Below are 27,094 nucleotides of genomic sequence, written 5' to 3'. Positions count from 1 at the left end.
GGGACTATATACCACTACGCATAATGTATGCATATGTACATGCCAGGTGCATGCTTATGTATAAAAAGAAAGTTTCCATGCAAAATCATTTTCAATTACGACATTTACTAATGGTTGCTGGCAATTTACATTTGCTGCATTCATAGAGAAATACAAATCATTGCTTTGCATATACATCTCATATTGTTCTAACGAGGTACGATAGGCTACATCTCATTGCTTTCAGATTCTGATGTTATAGAAAAAGCAAAAATAATTGCCATAAGTTGAAATTGAGGTTTTTTGTTAAATTAGTATACCTTTGGACATGTTCTCATATTGTGGCCTTCCTTTCTTTGACAATAGCTACAAGTTCGACTCAAGGTATGGGTATACGGTATACCCATGTCCAACTTAATTGCTTTTACACAGATCAGAGCTTAATGCGAGACTTTCAATATGAATTTTATTTTGAGATGGTTGAACCATAACACCAGCTGGTTTTTATACTATTTTTTTTAATTCGTAGCACATAAGTTCACAGAAGTTCGAGCAAGGATATCAGAATTTAATACTAAAATTTCAGTTTAAAAAAACAAGTACCAGTACCACCCAGACTGATATGTTCATCCTTGGTTTTGACAAAGAATATTACAAAACTACGCATAATGTATACTCTTGGACAAGTATTAATCAATACCTATATACCTCATTGAATAGTAATTTGCTTACCTATTACTACTATAGCTTTCACATCATTTCTGCTAAGCATCTCTATTTATAATTTTCCTTCATGCTGTATAGAACTGGGACAATATACAGAAAACAAAAAGGGCAAATTATATAAAAGCTTGATTTCAAGTATACAACATTGTTAAGTTCCATGAAACTTTTGTCCGAGTTTGAAATTAGTTACCTAACTTGTGAAGAGATAATTATATCTTATTCTGTTAGAAGCAATTGGGATCAATTAATTAGAAACATAGAGACATGGAGAGAAGGAGAGAGACTTACATGGTTCTGTTTCGATTCCCTGCAACGCGAAGGATAGAGATTCACTAGAGTCGGGGGAGAGACGACACAGGGAGCGGAGCTGACGGGAAGAGAAGAGAACGAGAGAGAGGCGGAGCTGAGCGAGCGACCTGGAGCGTAGCTGAGCGAACTGGAGCTGGGCAGAGTTGTCGGAGCGATCTCGAGTTGGACGGGCCTGAACCCAGCTTAGCGGTCAGAGAAGAGAACGAGAGAGGCGCAGGAGGAGAGAACGAGAGAGAGACGCTGAGGAGAGGAAAGAGAAAATCAAAACCCTACGGAGTACAGACGGAGCATTTTTTCCGTTCCCTCAAATCAAATTAGCACTTCATCAGGTACGAATCTCAAATCAGATCCGATGGCTAATAGATCTGGCAGCACTTTACTGAAATGCTGCCGACAGCAAATTAGCCATACTCTATATATATAGAGTAGAACTAGGGTGCTCTTAAGTTCACCAAAGTTTTGGTGAGCTTAACTCTAAGGTTGCGTTTGGATGAGGCAAAGAATAGTGCTAACCCGGGTTAGCTACTATTCCGAATTACTATTTTATGTTTGGATGTGTTTGGGTTAGCAAAAAGTGACTATTCTTTGTTTGTTTTTAGTGGGTTAGCATGCTATTCTACTAACTCAACTAAAAGTTGGATTAGCTCACTATCTCAAATTTGGATTAGCTCACTATTCTTACTAACCCAAGCCTTCACCCAAACACATCCTTAAAACTCATCAAATTAATTTTAAATGACGAATTCGAACCGTTGAAACCCGTCTACCTTACGTGTGATGAATCTACATGTGAAATTTTTAAACATTCGAATTAATTTAGTATAAAGTCAAGCGGTCAAAAAACATTCAAAAAATGAATGCACTAAAATTAATTTATTAACCTTCTAATTTTGACCGCTTGACTTTATACTAAATTAATTCGAATGTTTAAAAATTTCACATGTAGATGCATCACACGTAAGGTAGGTGAGTTTCAACGGTTTGGATTCGTCATTTGAAATCGATTTGATGAGTTTTAGAGTTAAGCTCACCAAAACTTTGGTGAGCTTAAGAGCACCCTAGTTCTACTCATATATATATATATATATATATATACACACACACAGAGTAAGGCTTGGGTGCTATGGATAGCATAGAGGGCTACGGTGCTACAGCTCAATATTCGAGTTTTCAAAATCCTAATGGTCGATCTGAACCATTCATCTTGTTCTCTATATTAATATGTGTTTGGAGACCAAATTTTATATTTTTTGGAAATTTTTTACTATTTTTTTAGCTAGGTAGAAAATCACTTGATCTAAAAAATTATGCACCATTTAGATATTTGATTTTCTACCTATCTAAAAAAATAGTAAAAAAATTTCAAAAAATATAAAATTTGGTCTCCAAACACATATTAATATGGACAACAAGATGAACGGTTCGGATCGACCGTTACGATTTTGTAAACTCGAATATTGAGCCGTAGCACCATAGCCTTCTATGCTATCCATAGCACCCAAGCCTTACTCATATACACATACATACATATATATATATATAGGGTAAGGCTAAGGTGCTATGGGTTGCATATAGACCTACGGTGCTACAGCTCCATATTCGAGTTTTCAAAATCCAAACGGTCAATCCGAACCGTTCATCTTGTTCTCCATATTAATATGTGTTTGGAGACCAAATTTTACTATTTTTTTAGATGGGTAGAAAATCAAATATCTGAATGATGCATAATTTTTTAGATCAACTGATTTTCTACCTATCTAAAAAAATATAAAATTTGATCTCCAAACACATATTAATATGGAGAACAAGATGAACGGTTCGGATCGACCGTTTGGATTTTGAAAACTCGAATATTGAGTCATAGCACCGTAGGTCGCTATGCAACCCATAGCACCTTAGCCTTACCCATATATATATATGAGGAGGGATCGGATGACACCCTTTTTTGGTGACATCGGATGACACCGTGCATTTTTAAAGTCCAAACAGTTGATCCAAACTGTTCAACTTGATGGATATGTTAAAATGTGCTTGCATATCAAATTTTATATTTTTCTGAATTTTCTTACTATTTATTAAGGTGGGTACAAAAATTCAACGGTCTGAATATAGCGATTTTGTTAAATACTTAATAAATAGTAATAAAATTCATAAAAATGTAAAATTTGATATGCAAGCACATTTTAATATATCCATCAAGTTGAACGATTTCGATCGACTATTTGGACTTTGAAAACTTTAAAAATGCACGATGTCATTCGATGTCACCAAAAAAAGGTGTCATCTGATCCCTCCTCTATATATATATATATAGAGAGAGAGAGAGGAGGGATCAAGTTACAACAATTTTTGAGTTACAACAATCATTTTTTACATTTTCAAAGTCCAAATCGTCGATCCAAACCGTTAGATGTGATTTCCACAATAAAATGTGCTTCCATACCAAATTTTACATTTTTTGGAATTTTTTTACTATTTATTAAGATGGGTACAAAATTCAATGGTCTGAATTTGACTAGTTTATGTACCCATCTTAATAAATAGTAAAAAAATTTCAAAAAATGTAAAATTTATTATGGAAGCACATTTTATTGTGGAGATCACATCTAACGGTTTGGATCGACGATTTGGACTTTGAAAATGTAGAAAATGGTTGTTGTAACTTGTTGTAACTCAAAAATTGTTGTAACTTAATCCCTCCTCATATATATATACATACATACATACATAAGTGAGTGAGAGAGAGAGAGAGAGAGAGAGTAGGGTTAAAATGCAACATTGATTTTGTGTCCCAACTATACCTCACGTCTCTATCTCCGTTTACAAAGTTCAAACAGTCGATCCGAACCGTTCATCTTGTTTTTCATATTAAAATGTGCTTAGAGACCAAATTTTATATTTTTTTTTGGAATTTTTTTACTATTTTTTTAGAGAGGTACAAAATCACTGCATCTGGACCATCCAAAAACAGTGATTTTGTACCTATCTAAAAAAATTCTAAAAAAATTCTAAAAAATATAAAATTTGATCTCTAAGCACATTTTAATATGTAGAACAAGATGAACGGTTCGGATCGACTGTTTGAATTTTGTAAACGGAGATAGAGACGTGAGGTATGATTGGGACACAAAACCAATAGTACATTTTAACCCTTCTCATATATATATATAATTATGCTACGGTGCTATGCATATATAGTGTAATGTGGTGTTATGCACTTTTTAGTCGTCGGATGAGCTTCAAGATCCGTTCAAAAGTTTTGTCGCTGATTCATTTTAACGGAGAGAAAATTTATACGCTGATTCTCTCTCTCGACGGTCAAACAGACCCCTCTCATAATGTACCAAACAAAACTACGAAAAAGCTTTTAAGCAGCAGCAAATTGTAGGAGATAAGAAAAGAAAATAGAAATTAAAAATAAAGCTCATCCGGAAACTTGAGGATATACATCCCCCCGTTATAATTTCTTGCTGATTGACCGCATGCTGATCTGTTGGTCGTCATTCACTGCTTATGCACTTGGTCAACTATATTTTCTAGGGTTTTTTTCATTGGTTTCTGAAAATTCGATTACATCTCTTACACTGAAATTGAGTTGAACAAATTGGAATTTTCAACGCATCAAAAAAACTGATGACCGCAACTGACAAACTTACAATCAAATTAATGACCACAAATCAATTTAGAATTTCTAGAAGCTCACAATTTAGACCACAAAATTAAATACATAGCACCACATTACACTAAATATGCATAGCACCGTAGCCTAATTCTACATACATACATACATACATACATACAAACATACATATATAGAGATAGAGAGAGTAAGGCTAAATTGTTACCGGTAGCACTTCGACCTAAGTGCTTATGGTGTCATATTTTAGTATTTGAAGTTCAAACAACAAATCCAAACCGTTAGATGTTCAATCTATATTAAAATGTGCTTGGAGACCAAATTTTACATTTTTTGGAATTTGTTTACTATTTATTAAGCTGGTTTGAAAACCGTTGTTTTTCAATGCTGCAGAAATTTAATAAAAACAGTTGTTTTCAATTCAACTTAATAAATAGTAAAAAAATTTCAAAAAATATAAAATTTGGTCTCCAAGCACATTTTAATATAGATTGAACATCTAACGGTTTGAATTTGTTGTTTAAACATTAAATATTAAAATATGACCCCGTAAACACTTAGATCGAAATACTACCGGTAACAATTTAGTCATACTCTATGTATATATATATATATCACTCTATACATTGTTTTTTGTTGACTGGTCCGAAGACAGAAATTAAATCCTTGTGCTTGTATTACTGTGTACTTTGTTTTTTGTTGACTGGTCCGAAGACAGAAATTAAATCCTTGTGCTTGTATTATTGTATACTTTGTTTTTTGTTGACCGGTCCGAACGCAGAAATTAAATCCTTGTGCTTGTATGATTCACATCTAGGGGTGTTTATCGGTTCGGCCGAACCGAAGTTTTATTTCGGTTTGTTCGGTTTAAACCGAAATATATTAATTTTTTATTTAAAATAATTGATTTATAATAAACCGGAGTATATTAAAAAATAAACCGGAGTATTAATAAATAAACTAAGATATTTAGAAATAAACCAAGTATTTAAAGCAATTGATTAAGAAATAAACCGGAGTATTACAAAATAAACCGGAGTGGTTCCGATCAAATTCATATTATATGAAAGTTCGGTCGGTTCAATTATTTTGGTTTTGAAATTTTTCAAACCGAACCAAAGTTATAATTCGATTTTGAAAAGCCAACCGAACCATTTAAACCGAACTAATTCGGTTCGGTCCAAAACCGATTAAACCGAACCATTTGCACACCCCTACCCCGTTATCACATCTCCATTAGCTAATATCCTTTCCTTGCCCAACTTTGGTTAGTCCCATATATATTTTTGTGTTTACATAAAACTATTAAATTCTATTTGCGTTTGTACTTTTTTGCTTAGTTTTATATCTAGTTTTGAAATAATTTGCAATAAAGTTGAACGTTAATTTCTCAATATATATTTGCTCAATGAATAATAAATTTATTTTCAGATTTGACTAAATTTTTTACATAACATATCAATAGTCAACCATGAAAATAGATCAAACTAAACTCATTGATTTGCAAATGCATAAATTAAAAAAAAAAAATTGACTAATTAATGAAGAGATCGATAAAGAAAAAGCATACATAGTACAGTTCGAAAATAGAAAATTTATAGTATGTAAGATGGCTTCTTGAATATGCAAATTACAACAATAAAAAAAAATGCACAAATGCCAAAGAAAACAGAAAAAAAATCGTGACATAGGTAAACAATAATGTTTTCCCACCAGACATTTTTTTCTCCATCAGACATTTTTTTTCCAACATCGGTCGTGATATGTATATGTATTAATTAAGATCCTCTCTTACGTTTTTAACCAATGTTCTAAGTATATATTCCACAAAGTAAAAAACCATATGACCATAGAACCACATGTCTATGGTTTAATTCATTAAGCGCGTGGCAAAAATAAAAATCCTTTGGCCACAACCTTCAGCGCCTCATAAAAACAAACAGCCTTTAGCATTTAGACAACCAAAAAGAAAATTGTTCAGCATCTATAAATACAACTGTCATGTTAATTACTATCTCAAACTACAACCAACAGCCTCTCTCTCTCTCTCCCTTTCTCTCTATTGTCCTCTCTCTCTCAAAATGGAACTCTTAAGTACCTCCACAGTCACCCTTCCATACGCACGACAACGTGGTAACTTTAACCGCGCCTACTTTCAAAACCAACCGTATCTTCATAGGACGCATTCACAGCCTTTGCAACAAAAGTTTCTGCCTGTGCTTAAGCCAGGTCTTTCTTTATCACCGTCATTGCTTAGAGACAAATCGTTCATCTGCAAGAGCACTGAGCCAAGAACATGGGTGGATGAGAAAGTGCCGGAGACAATCAGGCCGTATTTTAAGCTTGCTCGCATATACGATGACATTGCGGTTTGGCTGCATGGCTGGCCTGCCTATTGGTACACATATACACATTACAGTTGTGCTATATACATTCATTACAGTTGTGTTAATTAATTGCAATCAAACCAAGCTAGAGAAATTGTTACATATATAAACTAATTAAAGGTTTCTAAATAAAAACAAAAGGGTTAATAAAAGAAGTTTGAGAGGGGGATTATATACCGAAGATAGTAATTCATACTCATCTTTTTTCTTTGACAAACGTTTAAGGAACATTGCAAGTACATAATGGCATGAAAATTCAACATGCAAAGTTGTAAAATACTCAGACAAGACTTTTCTTGTTGGTTCCTTTTAGCTTCTTCTGATGGAATACATATTTATATAATTTTCTATTACTAAAGATGTGCACATGTACTGCAAATGGCAGGTCAATTATGCTGGCAACAAAACCCGGAACTGTTCCTGATTTCAAATTATTTGGACTATTTCACTTGATAGCTTTCTTTGTACATGTCTCCTGTTGCACTTCAAATGATCTCTTTGATCTAGATTATGACAGAAAGGTAAGTTTAATATATCTTAAAGAGCTGTATGTTTTGCTTATCTAGTGTAACTTTTCCATAAAACATATTGTTGTTAACTTTCTTGTCCATATATTATTGTTGTTTAGATTGTCAACATATTATTTTCTTAAAATAATAAAAACACAACAGCTGATCTCCTCTTCATGTTTGCCTTTTAAAGTCATTGAGAATTAATTCAATCCTAGCTATCTTGATTTCTGACGAAAAGTCATACACTAAACTTAGTTGCACGTCCTTTTATGATATTGTACTACACTACTAAGGTTTTTCCGAAATTTTATTAATAGAAAATTAATTAAATAAATATCGATAATGGAGAATGAATCTGAGTTTTTTTGAGATATAGGAAAAACGTAATAGTTTATAACGTTCATAACTGTCCGCACTTGCACTTAGTAATTAACTAAAAAAGCAAAAGAATATATATATATATATACTGGACGTGGTTGTTAATCACATCCAGCAAATGCACTGGCCCAAATTCCTTATTACTAAAAAGCTATCAACAAATGCACTTGCACTTACTGGACGTGATTGTTATGAATGTCCAGTAAATTTTTTTAGTTAATTAATAAGTGCGGTAATTACTTTATCGCTAATCAGGCTGTGATAGTCTATAACATCCAAAGAACATTATAAACTATTACGTTCTCCCTATATCTTGAAAAAGATCAGGTTCATTCTCCATTATCGATATTTATTTAATTAATTTTCTATTAATAAAAATTTCGGAAGGTTTTATAGTCAACTATGTTTTACTTTTTTTTTTTTTGGTATCTACTGTTACGTACAATATATTGTTAATTGGCCTTCTATTGATTTAATTTTGTCTCTCTGTCCATCTATATCGATCTCAGGTAGAGCGTAGCAAGACCAGACCACTGGCAGCTGGTGACATCACGCCAGTTCAAGGGTGGTTGTTTTGGGCATTGAATATCGCATTGCTTATACCGCTTGTGCTACGACTCAACAAATTATGGTATGACAAAGAAAGTATTATTGTAAAATTATGACGTGATATTAATTATTAAACAACACATTGAATCGATCCTTTCTGTCATTTTTAAGTTCTCAAAATTATTTTCTGTTGGTTTATTTTTCTCCTAAAGGTGAAGCAGGGTAAAGTATGTGTTTATTGATACCTAGTATATATGTTCATATGAAAAGGACAAGAGAATATCACTCAAGAATGCTAATCTTTGTGAAAAGTAAGTGTATATAAAAGGAAAATGAAAGAAAGAAAGAAAGAAAAGTCACACTATATATGCTGAAAAGGATTTAGCCTTTGTATTAATTAATAGATTAGACCCCCAAATAAATCACAAATTAATTCTAGGTCCCTCATTCTTGTATTTTTTTTTTTCCGTTCTTTTTTGGGTTGCCGTAAGGTAAATGTTTATTTGTAATGAATTGCTCTAAACGACTAATGATTCCGAATGATTTTTTTTTTTTTACTACTGGTAAAACAGTGTTGTCCTAGCAGCAGTACAACAAATATTGTGGATTGTTTATCCCTTTATGAAGAGAATTACTTACTGGGTATGTTTTGAGCTGGTTCAATTATTTCCTTTTTATTTTTTCAACTTTCTATATTCTAACTGATGGAAAATATATAATCACTTAACATAACTTCTTTTGTTAATATATAAGTTGATGTGATAAATATTACAGCCACAAGCTTTTCTTGGTCTAGTCAACAACTGGGGTGCAACACTCGGCTGGGCAGCCGTAATGGGAAATTTGACTGATATCCGCATTTTCATCCCGGTACACATTGCTGGTATATTCTGGACATTGATATACGACACAATATATGCACATCAGGTATATTTGTTTATTTCAATTTCTAATATCATACTTCACATGTTCAATTTGTGCTTATGCCACTTTAACTGCCCATACCTGTTATTTCACATTAAAAACCGTTTCAACTTTCAAGCCTATTTATGATAACTTAATTTACCTGGATTCTTGTGCCAACAAGATGATAAATAAACCTATTATGTCTTACTTACTAATTAATTTCATGCATATTTATAACAACATTGGTAAATTTGCTATCCTGAATAATACAAAGTTTAAACCAATACTGTACATGATATATTGTTAAATTGGAAGATTTCAATGTTAATTTGAAGCCTATTTTCTAATTTTTTTTAATAAAAAAACAGGATAAAGATGACGATGCGGAGGCAGGAGTTAAATCAACAGCATTGTTGTTTGGAGACTCGACAAGGACTTGTCTCCTTGGATTTGCAACCATTTGTATTGGCAGCTTGATGTTTGCTGGCTACAATGCTCATATGGGTATAATTGTGCTCATGCATGGATAAAGCTAGAATGAATTTATATAGTTCATCAAGATAGTTTCTGAGCTAAATTTCAAGAAATATAAGACTGACTTCAACCTTAATTAAATTTAAGCTCTTAAAATCGATCTATTTGGCGAGTGCTGCATTTACATACTGAATTTGTTAGTTTTTGGTTTGATTCAACTGACAGCAACATCCCTTAAGAAATTCCTTGAGTATTATCTGTATTTTCTTTATGAAATATAGATAATATTAAGATACCAAATTAATGAATTATCTCTCATTCTTCATGTCAAATTTAATTCAACTGATTTCTTTTTTTGTTAGGTTGGCCCTTCTACTTATCTATGATTCCTGCATTTGGACACCTATTATGGCAGATATATTCAGTTGACTTGTCAAATGGATTTGATTGTCTTATGAAGTAAGTACCAGAGTATCAGCTATTATTTTATATGTTTGAAATATGATAAATTACTTTGCATATTTTCTAGGGTTTAGGCCAGAAATATTACTTCCAAACATTTTCAGAATAATAGTAAGATCATTCATAAAAAGGTTGAACAAAACCATTTAAATTATAGTGATTCATTTAGAATGCAGCATAACAATTTGAAATTTTCCTAGGTCTCAGTTTAATTCGACACAGTGGAGGTGTAGCAAATTGAATATCATCAAATTAAGATTATTTACACATATAAAGAGAGATGGGAAAAAAACAAAAGAACAGAAATCAGAATAATTCTCGATTCAAGCATCTTATAAGTAAACAAAAAAACACTCAGTAAATGCTGGTAATTGAATAACTGGCAAGTAAAGTTGTCCATAAAATTCAATGTTAAGCTACAGGTTAATTTTTGTTTTACTTCATTTGCAGATTCTTTTCAAACAAATGGTTTGGAGCAATAGTTATGGCTGGAATGGTACTGGGAAGAATTGTATATTGAGATAGTACTTCTACAGCAAGAGTGTCGACTAATCATGACAATATCTAGAAATAACCAAAGAGGATTTGTTTTCTCCTTTTTGTATTCTAAAGAATAGAGCATGTCAAAGAGTTTGAGTAGTTACATTATAGAATTTTTAATTAAAATGTGTACAAAACAAACTTGATTTGAGGTGATGCCAAATCTTGTATGCTGTTCGGTACTGTAGTGTATTTTCTTGATAAAGGTCATTTCAGATCCTTCTCAGATATCTTGATGACTATCTCAAGTTTTGATCATTTAGATTCTAAGTTCTTCAAATTTATGTTTCTTCGAGCCGTTTTGAGTTTGATAAATTGTTGTATAGATTGCCAACTTATAAAAATAATAAAAACCCAACATCCAATTAAAAGTCACTGGTCATTCAAACCTAGCTATCTTGACTTCTGACTCCTGACTCCTGACTCCTGAGGAAGAAATCATCCACTAAACAGAGCAAGACAATGCTTCTCTGCAGAATTTGTAGTACAGTCCCTGGCGATTAGTCAATATGTTTTAATTTGTTTTTCTTATCTACTGTATCTTTCTGTAAAATATATAGTATTTTTTTTGTCCCTTTGTATAATATATACAGTCCCTGATGATTAGTCAGTATTTTTACATGATCGTTTACTCTCGATCTGTGGAGGAGCCACATAACTTCCTCTTCTGGCTCAATTTTTTTTTTAAATATACTTCTATTGATAAGTTATTGGCCTTCAATTGATATAATTGTCTCTCTCAATCTATATGAGCGTTGCAAGACTAGGCCACTGGTATCTGGTGAGATCACACCGGTTCAAGGATGGTTGTTTTGGGCATTGATTATCGCGTTGCTTGTACCGCTTGTGCTACTACTCAACAAATTAAGTTATGATAAAGAAAGTATTATTGTAACAATATTACGTCATATTAAATGGAACATTGAATCCGGAAGCTTCTAGAATCATTTTTAGATTCTCTTTTCTGTTGGATTATTTTTCTCCCTAAAGGTGAAGCAGGGTAAAGTATGTATTTTATTGATACCTAATATGTGCATATAAAAGGGACAAGGAAACTCATCCATGATGCCAACCTTTGTGGAAAGTAAGTGTATATAAAGAAAAAAGAAAGAAAGACCAACAGACAGACAGAAAGAAGTATTGTGTACATTTCTCTAAATGACTAATGGTTTTGAATTTTTTTACTACTACTGGTAAAATAGTATTGCTCTAGCAGCAGTGGAACAAGTATTGTGACTTGCTTACCCCCTTATGAAGAGAATTACTTATTGGGTATGTTTTGATCAGCTAGTGTAATTATTTGTTTTTTTTCTTTTAATTTTTCTAACTGGTTGAAAATACATAATCATTTCAATTAACTGGTCTTGTTAATGACTTGATGGGTTAAATATTAAAGCCTCAAGCTTTTCTTGGTCTAGTCCACAACTGGGTGCAACACTCGGCTGGGCAGCCATAAAAGGAAATTTGAACGATGTTAGCATTTTCCTCCCAGTACTCATTACTGGTATATGCTGGACACTGGTATATGACACAATATATGCACAGCAGGTATAATTATTTATTTAATTTTTGAATATCACACTCCACAAGTTCAATCTGTGCTTGTGGCACTTTAAAGTAAGAAGTTTTGGTTGGCAGAGCCTATACCTGTTATTTCACATTACACGTCTGTTTCAACTTTCAAGCTTAATTTATGGTAATTTTTTATAGGATTATTGTGCCAACAAAATGATAGATAAACCTATTATTTCTTAATTACTAATGAATTTCACGCATGTCTGTAACAATATTGGTAAATTTGCTATCATGAATATCGCAAGTTAATTGACAAAGAAAAAATTGAAAACAGAGCTCCAATCTTGTACTGGTATATAGTTAATTTCAAGCCTATTTTCTATTTTTTTCCAATAAAAATACAGGATAAAGATGATGATGTGAAGGCAGGAGTTAAATCCACAGTATTGTTGTTTGGAGAGTCGACGAGGACTGGCTCCTTGGATTTGCATCCATTTGCATTGGAAACTTGATGTTTGCGGGCTACAATGCTCATATGGGTATGTTTGTGAGCTTTATTGCAAAATATATAAGATTGGCTTCAAACGTTAAATTTAATCTCTTCAAATTGATCTATTTAGAGAGTGATGCATTTACATACTTAATTTGTTAACTTTTGTGTTCATTTAATATAAAATAAAGCAATGAAGAAACAAAAAAAATTAATTAATTTAATTTCATAATTTTAGGATTACTTGATTTTATATCAATTGAACTTCAAAATTTATAAATTTGACATGTTAATGTATCACATATGATGTAGATTTGATTGAATTATTTGAATTTGTCATATGAAATCGGTTCGTGGAATTTTGGGATCAAGCTGGCCAACCATAGTTTGCAGAAAAAATTATATATTTAACTGACAGCAACATCTCAGTAGAAATAATACCTTGCGAGCATTATTATCCCTATTTGCTTTCTGAATTATAGATAATATTTAGATCGATACCAGATTATTTCTCATTCTTTATGTCAAATTTAATTCGACTGATTTTATTTTTCTTTTTGTTAGGATTCCTGTATTTGGACACCTATTATGGCAGATATCACAGATTCATGACACCAATAAAGTGAGATGGGAAAAAAAAGCAGTAATAATCAGAACAACTTTTTAATATCTAACCATCTTATATGTAAACAAAACACCAGTCATTTCAGAGTGCAAAACTGTCAAACCTTTGAACAGTCTCAGTTACCATAAATGCTGGTAACTGAATAACCAACAAGAAAAGTTGTCCATAAAATTCAATGTTAAGCTGCGGGTTAATTTATCTTATGACTTTTGGGAGATTTCAAACAAACAAATGGTTTGGTGCAATAGTAATGGCTGGAATGGCACTGGGAAGGATTGTATATTGAAATAAGTACTACAGCAAGGGTGTCGACTAATCAGGACAATATCTGGATATAATGACAGAGCAGTTATTACATTATAGACTTTTTTAAATAAACACAAAATAAACTTGATTTGAGGAGATGCCAAATCTTGTATGCTGTTCGGTGTAGTGTTCTTCATGTGCAATTTACAATCACGGATGTATGGTAAAGATATTTGAGCATGTTATCATGGCACAACTATGATGAAGAGACTTATTGGCAACAGCGTTCTAGAGTTAAATGGTTGCTTGAGGGTGACCTCAATACTCGGTTTTTCCAAGAAAAAGAGGAATTCTATTTTTTTTCTTTAGAAATTGATATGGTCAACTCTGCTTTGATCCTTCCCTTTTGAGAGCTCATGTCACTTCTTTCTATAAGAATCTATTAGATTCCACATCAACTAGAGATATCTCACTTAATCCAAATTTGTGATCTTCTGCCGAGAAACTCTCGGTTTCTCAATGTATAAGTCTTGAGGCCCCATTCACATTAGATAAAATTAAGTTGACATTATTTGCTTGTAATCCTACTGAGTCTCCTGGACCAGATGGACTTTCATTTCTTTTTTATCAGATATTTTGGGATACAGTCCAATATGACTTATTCAATATATTTCAAGTTTTTTTTCTCTAATTCTCTTGATCTCTCTAAGCTGAACCTTACCTCTATTTGCCTCATTCCGAAGAAGGATTATCCTAAATTAGTGACTAATTATAGGCCAAATAGTCTTATCAATTGCTCTTTCAAATTGATTACAAAACTTCTCACTAACAGATTAGGTCAAGTTATGTCATCTTTGATTGATGAATCACAATCAGCTTTTATTAAGGGACGTTTAGTTACCGATCATATTGCAAGTGCGCATGAGGTTTTACACCACATTCATCAAAAGAAATTAAAATGTCTTCTTTTTAAACTTGATTACGAGAAAGCATTTGATAGGATTAATTGAGATTTTTTGATTGAGGTACTCAAGGCAATGGGGTTTGGTGATCCTTTCATCACTTGGATCAAATCTATCATACATAGCGGACAGACATGTATTAATTTTAATGGTGTGTTAGGACCCTATTTTAAGTGTAGAAGAGGTTTGAGACAAGGTGATCCCTTGTCTCCATTACTTTTTAATCTTGTGGCTGATGTGCTTAACAAGTCTTTACAACAAATTCAATCTGCTGGGTTTATATCTGGTGTAGGTAACTTTGCATCTGTTGGTCCAGTTCTCAATCTGCAATTCACGAATGATACACTTTTATTTATTCAAGTTGATCCTAAAATTGTTGCAACTCTTAAATTGCATCTTATTGCCTTTGAAAATCTTTCGGGTATGAAAATTAATTATGGTAAATCTAAAATGGTACCCTTCAATTTAGATTAACAGGAAGGTAATCATTTGGCTCAACTTTTTGGTTGTAAAGTGTCTTCTTTACCTATTACATACCTTAGTTTACCTTTACATTATAAAAAACCAAGTATTATTGATTGGCAATCAGTTATCGATAAAATTGAATCTCGAATTCAAGGTTGGAAGGGTAAGCTCCTTTCTTGTGGTGGTAGGGTAACCCTATTGTACTCAGTTTTATCAGCCATACCAATTTATTGGTTATCTATGTTTGTTATGCCATCTAAGGTTCGAAGGAGAATTGACCAATTACGTAGAAGGTTTTTGTGGTTTGGTGGCAGTTCAGTGAGAAAAAAAATATTATTTGGTTTCATGGGATACTGTGTGTAAAAGAAAAAATCAAGGTGGTTTAGGGCTTTTAGATTTAAAAATACTTAATCAGGCATTATTGTCACACCCCGGAACAGGGGGTCGCGCAGTTTTGTTTTAAAATACGGTTTTGTTCATGCAGATCTATATATATATATAAAACGTTATGTTTATGTGTGTGGGCCCGATTCTATTAGTATGCGGGGGGTGGCAAGGGGGCGGCAGCCCCCTGCGAGCGTTGTCTGAGGTTACGAAGCACCGCTCCATAGAGCACGGAAAATTTTATTTTGGAGAAGTCAAATTGCATGAAAATCCTTTAACCGACAGTCCAGATTAGTCAAATTATCATATGATTTGATTTAAAACAAGTTTGGTTCAAATCCGATTTAATTTGGCGAAGTTATACTCAAAACAGCATTTTTCAGAATTCCCATTGCGGCCCGCAATAGGGCTGTTGCAGCCCGCAACACTTCCCAAAATTTCCAGCCTTTGAAATTTTCCTCTGTCTCCATTCATTGCGGCCCGCAATGAATTTATTGCGGCCCGCAACAATTTCCAAAATTCCCAGCCTCTGCACAGCACTTCTGCCTCCATTCATTGCGGCCCGCAATGAATTTATTGCAGCCCGCAATGACCTGGTTGGCTTTTTAAGCTGCGAATTTTTCTCTGTCTACTCTCATTGCGGCCCGCAATAGGGTTATTGCGGCCCGTAATAAGGGTACTGTTTTTCATCCCTTTGCCCATTTTCGTGGAATTTCACCCCGTTTTCAAACCCGATCAAATCCCCGTATAACTAAACAATTATTCCCCATTCACTAGAAATTTTAATGACGTTTAACATGCAATTTCAACATTTAATTCATAGCAACCATTCAAAACATACCGTTAGGGTTTTATAACATAATACGGTTCGATAATAACCTATACATCAAAATAACCGACTACGGGTTCAACTACACATTCAAAATGGCATAAAAAGGGTTTGGCATAACCTATTAGCCCGGCCTAAACTCACGTGTCGAGCCCGAGTCCCACTTCACTCGCGTTTACCTGCACATATCAGTTCAAAGGGAAAAATTCCCCGAGGGGAGGGGGTGAGAAAACCTATCATCCGTTTTCTCAGTGCGGAATTTAAAGGGCTACTGGATTTGTGAGAAATCCATCACCAGAACTAAATACACTAGCAAAAAGGGTATTTATTTATTTATTCACCATTAATAATAAATGCACATGTACCGGGAATAGATTCAAACGGATTTCAATTCACATCTCATCAACATCAATCAACGAATTTCCAGAAAGATTTGGTTTCACAGATATAATATATATAAGTCTGGTTATGAGGTACAGATATCAACTATCGATCACCTCCGGCTTAACAGTTCTATTTTCTGGTTTCAAGTTATACAATTTCATCAATTCATCACTTAAAATATGCACGGGCATATTCCGCGAATATGCAACAGAATATAAATTTTCTCAAAAAGAATCACTGACACTTTCACTGAATCACTAAACCACTGAACCACAGTTCTACCTAAAATTACACTGCACTTCCCTTACCCAACCGGTACTGGGTTCACTAGGGCCATTCTCCAGATGCGCATAAGGGTCCTGGATGAAAGTCTAGTAGCTAGCTAGACTTTCCACTATGATACACTGTTCACTTCACACAATCGATCCAAGTCATACTGTGGTTCCACTCACTTATTCAAAACGACAGATCAACAATCGATAAACCGTACCAACATGAGAATCATAACAGTTATACAATTCAATTACACTAATATCACAATTAATGCAATGCGGCAACAAATGCTTTCAATCAGAGATTCAACATGCTATGCACAGTTTATTTAAATCAAGCAATCAACATAGATATAATAATATGCACCGTTATTTAGTTCTACGAATAAACCCCAAAACAGATCCCGTGAACCCCCGCACCTGGTTATGTAGGGCACGTAGAGGGTCCGCGATCTCGCGACTCGGTAAGCTCGTCAATCCCGCTAGCCGTGCTCGTTAGGATCTATCCATAGGTCAATTTATTAAATTCCGGCACTTTTACAATTTAAACCCTAATCAATTTTTGGGAAAATCCGTAATTTGGAAATTTGGTTGCACTTTGGAACACGAAATCAATCAATTTACACTTTAGAAACAACAAAGGCACGGAATAATCAATTTGGTACGATTCTACGGGTTTTCACCGAAACCCTAAAAACAAGGAATCACGAAACGAGAGAGAAATAGGAAGGGGAATTACCAATGGAACGGATGGATGTGCGAGATTTGAGCTTCTCTTCCTAAATCTCCGTTTTTGCGCAATACGGTCACCGGGGTGTCTCTCTCTCACTCTCTCTCTCTCTCGTTCTTTCTCTCTTGGCGGAAACGAAGGAAAAGAAGAAGAAAAGAGATGGGGGCAGGAAAGGAAAGGAAGGAGGGGAAGAGGAGGGAATGACAAGGGGCCCCCACTTGTAAGTGGTAATTTTTGCAAAATAAACCCTCCACTTGTTCGATATTGTTTAAATGATTTATATAACCCCAATTGCTCCTCTCTCTTAACACAATTAATCGTATAATTATTTTTCACCATCCACGTCACTAATTTCGTATATACGTATATATATATTATTTGATTTAACCACTTATTATTTTAATTAAATCTGAATTTTAAAAGTTCACGGTGTTACAATTATTGGCTAAGTGGTGGGTTTGATTTCAAAATTCAAATGTTATTGCAAAATGGAAGTCCATTGTTCTAGCTAAATATGGTCCTACTGGATTTTCTTCCAGAAGTTCACCCTTCTAGATGGGTATTCTTAAAGGATCAACTATTGTTGAGGTTGGTTTTTCAAGAAAATTGGGTAACGGATCAACTATTCAATTTTGGCATGATAGGTGGATTTTTGACCTTCCTTTAGCTAATTTGTTTCCTACTTTATACAATATTTCAGTTGATCCTAATTTGCTTGTCATTGAAGCCTTTTCGCAATGTTTTTTACATATTTCTTTTACTAGACAGATCACTGGTATGTTACTTAATGATTGGAATGCATTATCTTCTTTATTGCATGATTGCAATCCTGATTCTAGTTTAACAGATTCATTATTATGGCGATAGTCCTCTAACGGGACATTTTATGTACATTCTTATTATCTTTGGCTTAAGTATGGTGGGATGGTCCATAATGAATTTACAGTAATTTGGTCTTCCAAAATCCCTCTTAAAATTAAGATTTTCCTTCATTTGCTCAAAAGAAACAAGATTTTAACAAAGGAAAATCTGATTTCGAAAGGGTGGACTGGTCATACCTCATGTGTCTTTTGTCGAGCTTTTGAATCCACCGACCATCTCTTTGTCCATTGCTCTTTCACAATCAAATTTGGAGATGGATTTCAGCACATAATAACTTTATTTTTTAGGGTTATACAATGGATGATATTTGGTTTATTAATGCTGCTATCCCTCTCAAGAACAAGCCATTGGTAGAACTTGTACAAGGTGCTGTTCTTTGGTTTATTTGGCTTGTGCAAAACCAAACTTGTTTTCAAAATGCTTTTATTCCTTCTTTACAGGTGGTGGCTTCTAAGATTATTTTTTTATCTACCTTTTGGTGTAAAACATTGTATAATGGTTCTTTATTGCATTTATCTTTAATTTTACCCTTACATACTAATGACATACCGTGTCAAGTTATAATTCCATTAGAGGACGAGGAGGATTCATTAGAGGTGGTTCCACTCGAGGGGGATTCACTAGTGGGAGATTCAACATAAGATATAACCCATATTCTTGGGTCAGAGTTTCTAAATAGTTTGTAGTTTGATGAGCTCATGCCTAGCTTTTTGGTTTGTTGGCGTTTTTATCATGTGGCTGTTTGTTTAGGTCTTTGTTTTGTTTTGGTTATTGACTAGTTTGTGATGTGTTACCAGTACTTGTGTTTGGTTGCGTTGAGCCTGTTTTATTTTGCTACTGATATGTTTCAATTTTTGTAACTGTTCTAATTCCATTTTTTTTTTTAACTGACACAGTAAGACACTATGATTTCTAATGAAATCGGTGGAAAACCCACTTTTTCAAAAAAAAAAAAAAAATCATGTCACAATTATGTAAGATAAACAACAACTATTGGATCATTGCGTATCTTTGCTTTTCAAGTCACACCAAAGCAGAGTTGCAACATATTTTTTTTATTTGGCAGATGAGCCTTTGGAAAGGTAATCAGAGCTAGAGCTTTTTGGCAAGTAAATATGTGTAAATCTGTTTCATAATTAATGAGATATGTGGTGGAAAAGAAAAAAGAAATCTCCATTTATTGTAAGCTAACTATTTTGCTTGGGATTCCAAAAGACGAGGAAAAGAATCCAGAAAATAACAGATTTGAAATGTGCAGGGGATAATTGGACAAGTTGCTCTGTTCCAGATTAATTAGAAGGCTACAAACAACCTGATTGTTTTGATATATCCTCTGGAATCATTGATTAATATTTTACAGCATAGATGCCCCCTCCCAAGCAGCCCAAACAGCTATCATTTTTTCTGATACCCACGTATCAGTAAAAAAAGGAGCAGAGGTAAGCCTATGAATGCACACGTAACCACAATTTTACTTAAGACGCAAATTCTATATGATCTCTGCCATGAGAGAATCAAGAGATCAACGTTTTGGAAAAGAAAAAAAGGCCCCCAACCCCATACCTCTAAAAGTGATGATTATACTCACAATACGCATATCTATCTATGTCGCTGTGGAAATAGAAGCATCAGATATCAGTCACAAGCATATTACCAGAGAACGCCACCTATCCAAACAAAAGGGAGTGCAACATTATTGCACTTAAAACAGTGATTTTTATATATATATAAAGAACGAAAAAATAAGAAAGGAAAACAAGAAATTTAATTTGTACCTTTTCCCCCAATGTGAATGGGGGCAACCCTCGGTAAGGGCATCCACCACAACGAAATGCATCGCCGAGACCACACTGCAGTTGGAAACAAAGAAAAAGAAGTTTACAAACTAAATACAACGTTCAAACTTATTTGCAAAAAATATCCAAACAATTTTCATTCTTTTTTAGTAACATCCACTTTTTGCTTGAAGTAATTTGTTCTTAACTTCTAATGAAGCAAATCAAGTATCTAGATTGTTCAACTACACTTGAGAAATTCACTCGCAACTAAAAGATAATAACAGGTCTGTTTCTTTTATTTATACTTGATTTTTACAAATTGTACTTACGCTGCCACAAGCAGACCGAGGATTATTTATCTGATCCTGAGTCAGATCCAACTTTTGAAGCTTCCCTTCTTCTGCTTCTGCTTTTGCTTCGGCCTCTGCTCGACCACACGTACAGTTCTTGCAAGCCTTTCTTGCTTTTCCTACCTCACAATCTCCAACTAAAGTAAAATTTGATTCCTTATCAATTATAACAGTTAAGGATAGGGGAAACAACAAGTGCTAGTTTACAACTACAATTGCATAATGTTAGAATTTGCAAGCTACAATTAAGAAACTGAATTGAAAAACTCTATATATTTACCAATTGGTAGTTGTGGTTTTGCCAAATCTTCTACGGTTAGAAGACTATCTTCGTCTATTATATCTGATTCTTCGTTGATGGGAATATTCGGGAGAATATTCACTGATCTAGTCTTTTTATTTTTAAGTGGATAAGACGATCCAACAGTCCAAGAAGCCTTTGTACCCTTAATCTGTAAAAAGCTCCCTTCAAATTAGAAAGAAATGATAATACTACAAGTTTATGCAAATGAGTTTTTCACTTACTGTAACTGATTGATTGCTGCAGTTTAGATCTGAAGCTTCAACTTCTATAAATCCCGATGTAAGTAACTGACGCACCAGATTCAAGCTTGCCTGGTTAAAACAGGATCAACCAAAATAATTAATTGTAGAACTTTGAAAAAGATTTAATTAGAGATTAGATAGATAAGTATTATACCTCTTCCTGCTCAAGTGAAGTTGCTTGTTTGTGTAGCATCAATTTGCCACTTGGTTTCAACACCCTAGCAAATTCAACAAACCATTGTTCTCTGAAATTCTCAATTTCAGATAATGCAATCACAGTATCCATAGATGCAACATCGAAAGGCAGATTACAACCTGTTTCATTAAATAGCATTTCAGAAATTTTCATAACAGAAATGTTAAGACCTATACAAAAGTAAAGAATATGTTTAACAACAAATAATGAAGCTAACCTAGAGATTCACATTGAGTTATTACAACGAGATTGCCGGAAGCCGGGTCCATCTGGAATTGCCTGATTGTGTGGATTGGTAAAGCAATCTCAGCCGTTAACACAAGAGATATGTTGGTTTCTCCCATTCTCTCTATACTATCAGTTCGGATTAAATTAAGAATGTTAGCCAAAATTCGCTGTAGTTACAAAAAGAAGAACAATTTCTTGAGAGAGAATTGCAAAAACCTCTCGTGCTATTCACTTCCAGGTACGAGGGTAAGATTTATAAGGCCTTGGGGTGGTGTGATTAATGGGCAATGGATCTGACGGCGCTAGAAAAAAAAGGAAGGGAAGGTACGGCTGGGATTTATTTGAGAGGATGCCACGTCGGATGGAGGAGGACACGTGTAAGACCTGTGGACTCTCGTGGCGAAAAAAGGTAAGGAGTGAGCACGTGACCTGGAGAGTACAAGAGGCGCGTGACTAGATTTGTGGTTTTGGTTGGTGCGTACTATGTCACCATTGATAGTAACGTGAAACCAACAGGTAGCACTTCAGGTCGTCTCCAGTGCTGGCAAAATGGAGACCATGATGACTCTTACAACTCGTAGAACAATGTAGAATGAGTGCCGCTATGGTATTATGACAATGGAGCCTTTTTTTGGTTTCGCCATATCATACTTTTTAGGAAATAAATCTGCTGTGATCCGTAGGAATTGCAGGGACACTGCTATTCCAAATCTAACCTTTCCTTTGTTTTGAGATTTCTGCATATAAACAACTTATATTGAGATGCGTGTGTTCCAAAAAATGAAAGGTTAGATTTAAAATAGCAGGGTCCCTGTAATTTCTACGGATCACAGCAGATTTATTTCCTACTTTTTAGGAAAGAATAAATGTTCCCGGGCCAATAACTTTCTAGTTTATAATTTTCTAATTTAACACCAATTTTAATTACTTAGCAGCGGAATGCTTCTTTTTTCCTTGCATTGATTTTTAAATTTAAATTTTATTTTTGAAGTCAAATTTGCTAAATAAAAAAATCGTTGAGTAAACTCTGTTAATATTAATTCTACATGAGCAAGAAGGACAGCAACATACACTTTGGCTTGTTTATGCTTAAAAAGAACTCCAATTTCTGATATTAGAAACTAAGACGAAACAAATTCTTTTACAACTTTCCCAAAAGGAAGCTCCTTTTATAGGAAAAAAAAAAAAAAAAATTCTTTGTGCACCTCATCTGCCATTATGCAATTGCCTCTCAAGAGAAAAATTTCAAGTGCACAAAACAGTTTCTAAATTAGAAAAGCACATGGTCCAAGTGAGGTATTAGTTGGACAGCACAGAGTAAAAAACTGAAATTCCAGATACATGTAATAGAACAAGGTAAGACAAGTTGCCAAAAAAAAAACAGTAAAAGGAAATTTATACATATTATATTATAAATATTACTTCAGTCAACGCATGCAGACTTGAAGTGGAAGTCATCAATTGTCGAGTAAATATGACCGACATCCACATGGTAATCGATCGCTTCCCTGCATTGTTATCAACAATCAAGAAATCAGTGAATATGATTGTGTTCTAGTGTGCGTGTTTTGGGGTAGAGAGAAAGATGGACAGACTTAATCTTATTAGCTGGCAAGCCAAGGCGTTGAACCACTTCATCGACATGGATCCCATGCTCGCTAGCGCTATTTTTTAAAATAAAAGATATATATCGAGTCAGAAGGGGTTCATATTATTATATAATAAATAAAAAAGAAGGTGGAAATTAAAAGATAACAAGGAGAAATTACACGCTCGATGGCTCCTGGAACACGTCTAGAACCAGCTTGTAGATGTCAGTCTCAGATCCATGTGCTGTGCTGTTCCCGGAAGCCTACAATACCAAATTTCAAAAGAAATCTTCATTTCTTACTCTAAATAACTGTACAAAAGAGCCCAACTCAAAACCAAATTGGTCAGAATTATATTTGCACGACTGAGCACCAAATTGCCAAACTAGCCACAAATAACAAAAGTAGGATTATATTTTGGGCCGAGGTACCAACATACCTTGTCAAGTGATTGATACTGTTACCGGCATGATTGGTGTAGAATACTAAAATCCTTTATACATATTCTTTCTCAGATCTAACTAAATAAAATCTCAGAAGCACCACTTAGAAGAGCACGAGAACTTACTTTAGTGGAAACAGGAGTCTGCGGAGATCCACTATATAGAGAAGATCCATTAACAAGGCTTTGCTGGGTTTGGGTTAGACTTCCAACCTGAAAAGGTAAAAAAAAAAAAGATTTATTCAACTTTGTAACCGATTATAATGCATTTATTTTTAAGAATCAATAAAAAGATTCTAGTATCGTTGTACTTAGCATTGTATACATTTAGGTTAAATATATGTGACATTTTAAGCTCATAATTTCAATAACTAATGCTCAATACATATTTGAATAAAAAAAAAAAATTACTTCAAAATCTCAGACTACATAATACAAAGCGACCATATATAACACTATACAAATCAGCGATCATACCTTTGATTTGGTGTTCTCGAGATGCATTCTAACACACTGGATGAAGTGTAATACTATCTGATTATTGTCTTTTACTTGCCTGAAGAAGAAAAAAGATTAATGAGAGAAGAAAATGCATATTATCATTTTGGTGTCTAAAGATCATAGCATATTAATTTGAACTTTCACAACTTAACAAAATATTAACACAAACACACAATAAATATTCAGTATGGGCTGAAAATATATGAAGAATTTTTTTATGAAATTTACTTGCATCTTTATTTTGAAGTATGCCATACTGAAATTCACCCCACAAAGGAGAATTTGAAGAAAAATAAAATAAATGTCACAAAAAGTGCATAAGCATTAATATTTCAGCAGTTCATACCTTCATTCAAAATTACCCACATATTTTTCCTAATCATTACTTAGACCCGAATAATTATGTACAAAATAGGTACCAGACATAATTTTAAGGCGACTCAAAATTAATTTCCTCAGTTTAGCTTTTCAACAAATCATCAAAATTGCATTACTCACCTAATGGCAAATGCAGTTGCGCGTTTCCTTTCAGAAAATCCCTTGAAGCTACCAACAATTGATACATACATGCCATTCCTTTGTAAAATCACAAAATGCAAAGAAGAATTAGGCAAGCATAACACAAGATATATATACACAATCTTTTTAAGAATGATTTTATATAAGAAACAAAGAGATTAACACATACTCTATAATAGCTGTTTCACTTGCATCTGATGCATCATTGACCCTAAAGTTTCATAATTGTAGTTAGAGAAAGTATTTCAAATGATACCATATAACTTGTTGTTACGAGTTAAACTAACAGCATTCTGCGCAATAAAATAACAAACTTTTCATGTGTACCTCAGTAAATTCAAACTATCATGCATGGCCCTAAAAAAATATAGATCCACACCCATTCCTCTTTTCCCAAATTGTATAGAAAACACTAAGCTAGTCCTTACGAGAGAATAACGGACAAAGTGCAGTCTTTTCAAATTATATGCCTATCCCTCAATACTATCATCTTCAGGCAAATTACTTTCTCACTACTGAGCATAGAAAATGGTAACGAAATCAGGGTCTGATTTAAAGAAAATGTGTGTGTGTGGGTACTGACACATTTTCTCTCAAAAATTCAGAGTCATGCATAACGTTTCTGTTATAAAGGTATAGAAACATCATTTTAAGATTTTGCAGGGACCATAAGTGAAAAGGATAGAGCTAAAAGAGTTGACCATCTAATAAAATCCATGCGACCGGTGCCATCATCAACTGTAAAGGTAGTATCTGTAGTTCTAGTGGCTTTATTACAAACCATCCCCACCAACACGATCTGCCAAGTCAAACATAGTAAAAGAAATATTAGAAAATGAATCCCAGCTAAATAATAGTTGCAAACAATGACCATATGAAACAGTAACAGGATATAGAGAAAACCCTATATCAGTAGTGCAATATGTTTCACTCAGCAAAAAGAAAAGGTTCCTTTGTTCTTTGTTGAGTTATTGGCTCAATTTAAATAAGAAAATTATACAGATAAAAGAAGAAAACTTGTAGCATTGCCTTAACATTTGCATGTCACATTTAATTGCATTCAATTTCTTTAGTTCTATTTTCTTTCAATCCAATAGCTTTGGTGAGGCCATCTGTCACAAAGGCGGTTCTGTATCAAATAAAAAAACAGTGCCAAACTAAACCTGTACCTGTAATTGGGGCTATCAAATTAATTGCTTTGTATGTTGCATTAGCAACCTAAATATACCTATTGTCTACTGCTCTTTAAAACAAAAACCTAGAGATTATAAATATGAAGAGAGCAAAAAGAAAAGGTTGTAATCTTACATTGTCAATGTCCACTCCATCTATTATTAATGTCGACCTCTTTTCAGAGCTCGACTCGTAGGCATCTCTGATTTGCTTCACTGTCAGTGGAACAGTAGCGCTTGAATTTCCACGACTCTATAAATTAAAAGATCAAATAACATAAACATCAATCTCATTCTGACATATAAAGCTTCGATACATATTAGTGCATTTGGATTTTACCTTCGAGATAGAAGAATCGGGGGATTGGGTTGATTGGGTTGATTGGGAGGAAAAAAAAGAGCCACTGTCGTACTGGCTCGAATACATTTTCTTTTCTCCTTGTCCACTATACAGACTGAAGGTTGAATCGAATCGGTAAGAAAACCCTAGGAAGTAGAAACTGACAAGAGAAGGTAGTCTTAGTGAAGAGGTGCGAGATTATGGCGGGAGAAGCGTGTGATTTCCAAAGAGGTTCCCGCCAGGAGATTAGCCGACACGTGCAAAGCACGTGACAAGCGAGCTGGGTTGCTGGGGTCGTTGTATCAGGCATAATGGGCCGTAAATACATCAAGCCCAATATCAATTGCTGTTTCTATTTCAATTTGGTTTTGTCTGGCCCATACATTCTTTTTTCAAACTTGATTGCCTCATTGACAATTATTAGTAAAGAGAATCATAACTTCACAAGTCTTCTGGACAGAATATCCCGAATTATTTCTAACCGTACTTTGAACACTGGCTGGTCCATCTCCTGTCTTTTCAATGTAGATCTTAACTTACTATCAAATGTAAGGCCCCAGTTGCACCCCCGATCTCAGGTTCTCTGTACTCTGTTACAACTGAAATTTAAAAGGCATATTGACTCAATAATGAATTATTGCACATGGTCATACCACTGTACAATCTGAGATTTTCATAGATTAATGCAATAAATTTCTGACAGATAAAGGTATGAAGCACATGACACTCCAAATGAACATCAAAATTCAAAACCAATGTGGAAACTATATCCTCAGATGGCATCATTTTC

The 27,094-nt window shown here is 34.0% G+C and overlaps 3 protein-coding genes and 1 long non-coding RNA gene across 5 annotated transcripts; 2 read left to right on the top strand and 2 right to left on the bottom strand.

Annotated features, from left to right (window-relative positions):
- Positions 1–6,711: 6,711 nt before the first annotated feature.
- Positions 6,712–10,967, top strand: LOC144556745 (4-hydroxybenzoate geranyltransferase 2-like). The gene is made up of 8 exons (XM_078305162.1): positions 6,712–7,049; positions 7,424–7,559; positions 8,438–8,559; positions 9,050–9,119; positions 9,252–9,404; positions 9,752–9,887; positions 10,220–10,316; positions 10,770–10,967. Exons 1-8 carry the CDS (start codon positions 6,733–6,735, stop codon positions 10,837–10,839), a joined length of 1,101 nt encoding a protein of 366 aa, XP_078161288.1. The 5' UTR covers positions 6,712–6,732; the 3' UTR covers positions 10,840–10,967.
- Positions 10,968–11,594: 627 nt separating this feature from the next.
- LOC144556749 (uncharacterized) lies at positions 11,595–12,944 on the top strand. The gene is made up of 4 exons (XR_013512491.1): positions 11,595–11,742; positions 12,076–12,131; positions 12,256–12,407; positions 12,779–12,944. It is a non-coding gene; the product is annotated as an uncharacterized LOC144556749 (long non-coding RNA).
- Positions 12,945–19,620: 6,676 nt separating this feature from the next.
- Positions 19,621–21,970, bottom strand: LOC144556748 (anamorsin homolog). Its single transcript, XM_078305165.1, has 8 exons — positions 21,958–21,970; positions 21,731–21,862; positions 21,472–21,632; positions 21,297–21,386; positions 21,052–21,223; positions 20,751–20,908; positions 20,419–20,493; positions 19,621–20,310 (listed from the first exon to the last, which is right to left on the bottom strand). Exons 2-8 carry the CDS (start codon positions 21,855–21,857, stop codon positions 20,272–20,274), a joined length of 822 nt encoding a protein of 273 aa, XP_078161291.1. The 5' UTR covers positions 21,858–21,862; positions 21,958–21,970; the 3' UTR covers positions 19,621–20,271.
- Positions 21,971–23,001: 1,031 nt separating this feature from the next.
- LOC144556747 (replication protein A 32 kDa subunit A-like) lies at positions 23,002–26,563 on the bottom strand. 2 transcript variants are annotated; one of them, XM_078305163.1, is made up of 10 exons: positions 26,305–26,563; positions 26,101–26,217; positions 25,494–25,591; positions 24,962–25,003; positions 24,772–24,849; positions 24,250–24,328; positions 23,899–23,985; positions 23,511–23,593; positions 23,337–23,405; positions 23,002–23,249 (listed from the first exon to the last, which is right to left on the bottom strand). In XM_078305163.1, exons 1-10 carry the CDS (start codon positions 26,389–26,391, stop codon positions 23,165–23,167), a joined length of 825 nt encoding a protein of 274 aa, XP_078161289.1. In that variant the 5' UTR covers positions 26,392–26,563; the 3' UTR covers positions 23,002–23,164. The 2 variants fall into 2 exon arrangements, with proteins under 2 accessions (XP_078161289.1, XP_078161290.1); XM_078305164.1 differs by lacking the exon at positions 24,772–24,849 and having other exon boundaries at positions 26,305–26,476.
- Positions 26,564–27,094: the final 531 nt, after the last annotated feature.

Source organism: Carex rostrata, chromosome 7 (assembly GCF_964058835.1).
Source record: "Carex rostrata chromosome 7, lpCarRost1.2, whole genome shotgun sequence".
Classification (NCBI taxonomy): Eukaryota; Viridiplantae; Streptophyta; class Magnoliopsida; order Poales; family Cyperaceae; genus Carex; species Carex rostrata.
The sequence above is the reverse complement of the archived record's forward strand: the minus strand, read 5'-3'. Positions and strand labels throughout refer to the sequence as shown.